The 5106-nt window shown below is 50.3% G+C and overlaps 1 protein-coding gene across 1 annotated transcript; it reads right to left on the reverse strand.

Moving 5' to 3' along the window:
- Nucleotides 1-454: 454 nt before the first annotated feature.
- Nucleotides 455-4133, reverse strand: LOC147610100 (uncharacterized). The gene is made up of 3 exons (XM_086787068.1): nucleotides 3414-4133; nucleotides 2904-3300; nucleotides 455-2452 (listed from the first exon to the last, which is right to left on the reverse strand). Exons 1-3 carry the CDS (start codon nucleotides 3838-3840, stop codon nucleotides 871-873), a joined length of 2406 nt encoding a protein of 801 aa, XP_086643194.1. The 5' UTR covers nucleotides 3841-4133; the 3' UTR covers nucleotides 455-870.
- Nucleotides 4134-5106: the final 973 nt, after the last annotated feature.

Consider the following 5106-nt stretch of genomic DNA (forward strand, 5'->3'; position numbering starts at 1 on the left):
TCAATTACTCAGTTAGGTATTATTGTAGTATTAGAAGACGTGGGAGACTTCAAGATAGGATTGCAAATTATGTTGGACGGTCTCTAAAAATATTTGAGCGCAATGACAGAGTGTGATTTATCAATTTGTCAGTAGTACCTAATGTCTGAAGCGTTGACGTCTGGTAATACCTTGGTATAAGCCTCAGTATTTGCATATATCGAGGCTTAACCCCAGGCATGTAACCTTTGCTCATTTTTTTGTCTGCCTCCCTCAAGAGCCTATATCAAGCCTTGAAATTGGATGAATTGTTAAGGTAAAGTTAGCCCTTGCTTGAGGCTGACTTGCTACCACACGGTGGACTATAAATATGCAAGATTCCTGTTCTAATGAAGATCCAAGGCCCAACTGTCGATTCCAATTCAAAATTTCACTCCACAAGTCTATAAACTCACAATCCTTGAACAAAACCATCTTTTTGTTTTCCCTAAACAACAAATGCAGGAAATTATTTCACAAGCGTAGGGATACAAAGCAACTATAACAAGTGAGGTCCTCGTCTAATCAAGGACTAATCTCAACACCGCTAATCTACTTTACAAATTAATTGTGACGAAAGCCGCAAGATTGTTTGACATGAACTGTGACACTGCCAAATCGGCATGGCATATTCCTGATAATCTGTACACAACTGCGAGCTCGAGGAAGGGGTAATAATGGACTGGAGGCTATGCTGGCTGACTGCAATATATGAGGTGGATGTAAAGAATTGCATCAGCTGATTGACTGCAGTAAAGACAAAGGCTGGTTACCAAGGGGGAGGGCGAGGGGGAGAGGGCGGGGGGCTCCCTAATGTGCCAGAGATTACCGTATTCTACTTCTATACTACGATCATGCATTGTCCCATGATCTCCCAGGTGACTGGCCGTTGATGCCAAGAGATCTTAGATTTTCTCTGGGGCTGCTGTATTGCTCCATTCCAACCGGATACATGCTTGACAGCTCTCTCTGAGTGAAAGATTTCGCCATGGCGGCTGCAGCTGCCGAACCTTGGGCGCCAACCAAAGTGTTCACCCCCCGAACACCGAGGAAGTCTCGGGTTACTCCGTCCTCGCTCTTTGGTACGCTGCCGAAGCCCATCAATGCAGACTTGTGCTGCTGCTGCTGACCACTTGAGTTGAGGTCTCTACTACTAGAAGGGGGTGGCGCGTTCTGATTCATATTTTCATTTGCGGGAAGGTTAAGCACACCTCCCACATTTCGTGATTCACTGTACAAACGCCTTATTGGGGAAGGCATGCTGCTCATTGTGTTGCCTCCAAAAAAGCCAGACGGTGGCGGCGAAGATAACATCTCTTGGATGCTAACTGCTGGCGAATTATCCATGAGAGTGCTCCTTGAATCGCCATTACCACCACCACCACCTCTACTCGGGCTGCCCTTGTTAGCAAATCCGGCAGAAGGCCCTCTTTGCTGCTGCTGCTGTGGCATGAATAAATTATGATTATGAACAAAGCTTGACACCATACCTACACCTGGTCCCATCGCAGAGCTTCTATCTTGGCTGCCTGAGCTCGGCCATGAACTTGTGTCCAGGCCTGCCATGTTTCCAAAACCTTTGAGAAGAGAGTTGTTGCTTGCAGTTGCGCCTATTTGGGCAGCTTTCTGCAGGAGTGCAGTAGCTGACATCTGAGCAGAAGAGGAATGGGCTTGGTTGAAAAGAGACGAGACCGAAGGCAGCGCTGTTAACCCACCACTGCTATTATTATTATTGGAGAGCCCAGCTGGGTTGGCATTACCCAGTCCACCTGGTGTTGCGTGAGGCAGGCGGTTAACTGCGCTCCTATCAGGCCAACTTGACAAGGCACCGAATTCAACAAGCCCAGACATGCCGCCCATGTCAGCCATAAGGCCACCTTGCCCTATATTGCTAGCGCCAGGAACGCCTGACATGAGCAGGTTGCCGTAGTGGCTGCCGGAGCCTGGCATGCCGCCAATGGAGCTCGTGCCGGACAGAGGCTTGGGGCCATCAGAATTATCAAGCGACCCGAACATGCCCGCCATAGAAGTTCTACCCTGAACGTTACCATAAGGGTCCATTTGATTCATAACAAGATGATCATTGCCTATCAATTGCTCGTTGCCTGAAGCTGGGCCTCTGCCTAGCCACAATGAAAGCCTTGTCCATGAAGCTGGTGCGGTAGATCCGGACAAAAGGCTGCTCTCTAAAGAGGATGAGCTGGGCAGTAGCCCACTCCTCGATGTTGAAGAAACAGGGTCCATAGAGGGCCCTCCTAATCGAGCTAGATTAGTTCTTCCGGGAGATGGAGGAGCTGCCGTCATGCTCAGAGGCCCTCCACCAGCTTGAATTGTAAGCGCGTTACTGACGGACATGTGACCGCCAGTGTTCACCCGTGCGCTTTCTTCAGCCAGTGCGTCACAGAAAGCTCTGTGCGTGATGAAGCTGTCTCTTCTGCAAAATATAAAAGAGAAACGTTGATGAGCTCGTTAGAGAAATTCAATAAGTGTTAAGTAAGGCGGTACGTCTATTGAGTGCGGTGGAGTGACTATACGCAAAGGAGAACCATGAATTTGCATGCAGATACCACGTCCAAAAGGGTAAAAGGTAGAGAAGCTTTGCAAGAAAGGTACAAATGAAAGAAAAGATGAACAGCGATCGAGGTGGACGCTGTGGTAAATTATGGAAAAGGAGAAGCAAGGGGGCTCTAACCTAGAGGCAAGATCTGCCTGCGGGGGAGGGCAGGAGTGAAAGGCAAATGGTTAGGGTTAAGAGGTAAGAGAAGGCCAGAGTGTATGTGCAGGAGCATGAGTGTGCGACGTAGTAGGACCTTTAAAGAAGCGAGAGAACGTGATAGGAGCAGAGAGACGTGAGTGTGTTATTTTGAGGGGGAGTAGACGTGGACCTGGAGAAGAGCGTGCCGCAGTCGCAGCGGTATTCGCGAGTGCCGCAGGTCTTGGAATGGGCTTTCCAATCGGACTGCACTGCGTAGCGCTTGGAGCACTTATCGCACTTCCACTTCTTCTCGCCGTGTTTGCGGCAGAAGTGCTTCTTGATGCCCGTGAGATCCCCAAGCGCCCTCGCCGGATCGTGGTGCACGCATGTCGGCTCCGGGCATATGTACACCCGCTTCCTTATCTCCTTGCTCGTCCTCTGCTTCAGCTTCCACGGCAAGTTGTGGCCCCTCCGATGGAGCTGAAGATTCTGATCCCTCTGAAACCCCTTGTTGCAAATCTCGCACACAAACCTGTTCGTGGCCATCAGCGTCTTTGGCGACAAGGCTATCACCTCCGCATCAGGATCTGCACAACACCAGTATAAAATCCTTGCATCAAATTAAATCACATCCTAAATCACACGCTACTAATAGTTCGCAAAGAGTTGAGGTTGATTTGTTTGGAGGGGTTTGGATAACCTGGTGTCCCAGGAAGATTTCTCTTCCTTTTCACCACCACCGTCAGCCCATTGCTGTTGAGGCCACCCGTCGCAGCCGTCGAGCTTTGTGGCTGCTGCACCGTGCTGCCGCCACCACCCGTGGTGGTACCCCTCTCCCCAGATGATCCACTAGCCTCCCCAGATGCGGACGTTATGTTAGACATGTTTGTCACGGCCGATTGCTCAGCCCCCTCAAACGCTTCTGACTTGACAAATCCTAAACAGTGGTCTTCAGACCCTAGTGACCTTCCAAGAGGGAGAGGGGGCGGAGGGGCGAAGAAGCCATGGCTGTACTGATCTAAGAGTTCCACGTCGCCTTGGTTAAGCAATGAAGCGATGTCCAACATTCGGAGCGGTGTTGCAGGGACAGTGGTAGTTGTACTGTAGCGACCAGGGCCTCCATGCATTCTTCTAAGGTGAAGGGGAACACAGGCATGGAGAGATAGTAAGGAGAGGAGGAAGTGAGAAACAAAGTAGTGAAAACAGGCACAATTCTGAGTGAAAGCTGATCGATATTAGAATCACCAACCAGCGTAACAGCAGGATGGAGAGCTGCAGGTCAGCATGGCCGAAGCCACTGCGTGAGAGGGAAGCAGAGAGAAAGTAGGAGGAAGAAGCGGGGGTTTCAAGCTGAGGCGAGTGTCTGTAGTGGGCTGTAACGGGGACCAGAGGTTGAGAATACGACGACAAAAACACGCAGGAGGGAGAACAGACAAACCCTTATTAAGGGGTGGGATGAGAAGAAGGCAACACGGCCGCATGCCTGCGTGGCAGCAAGATGTAGGCCAGACCCCAGGCACGACCCTGCGTTCTACGCCCTCGTGCTGCTGTACCGGAATGTTATCGCGAGAGGGAATGAGAATTTCACGACCACTGTAAGATAATACGTCATCGTTAGTAAGCGGTTTACTATTTCATTTTTCTTTATCCCGTAATGATAAGGCCCCCGGCGTACTCCCTTTCACACTGCTGACCCGCCCGGCCCCTACCCTGCCCGTCACCTGTCCGTCCTCCTAGCCCTGGCCGCGCCGGCCCAGTCACTCTCATGCGACGTGGACCCTGCCCGTCCAACTGGGCCCTCCGGCCCCGCATTTCACAATTAAAAAAGACTGCCCCCCCTTACATATTAAATTCTCCTGCTCCCCAATTCTATTCCCTGCCACCTCACCCGTTATCACTGGCCAATAAAACCCTCTATCGCACGCCAGCTCAGCTGCTAGGCAGACTGACATGGCCCCTATATAGATGATTTTCGTCTGCCTGCGTACCTACGTGGCAGCCCATGCACGATGACTTTTTGACATTTAAATCCGTGCCTTTTTGAATTAGTAGCGTTGCCTCGTTGCAGCTACTGCGTCCATACGGTTCTGGTCTAGTTTTTTTCCAATGTGGCCCGGTCACACCCACTGCCTTGGAGAGCATTTATCTCTGTTTCTTCACACGCCAAAACTACAACTTGAAAAAGGCAAAGTAAGGCTTTAGGTTCTTTCTACTTGAATTAGGCAAAGTAAGGTTATATGTTGGTGGGCGCAAGGATGGGCTGTTTAGTATCGTATCTCAAAGCCACCATCACCGTAGTATATGCATGATCACCGACACCCTGGTAGCATATGATGTGAGAACTCAATTTCGGGCTTGTGCAATTAACATCCATTGCTGCTTTGACGGTCCCC

The sequence above is a fragment of the Cibotium barometz genome, chromosome 50 (genome assembly GCF_041138505.1).
Source record: "Cibotium barometz isolate CiBa-2024 chromosome 50, ASM4113850v1, whole genome shotgun sequence".
NCBI lineage: Eukaryota > Viridiplantae > Streptophyta > Polypodiopsida > Cyatheales > Cibotiaceae > Cibotium > Cibotium barometz.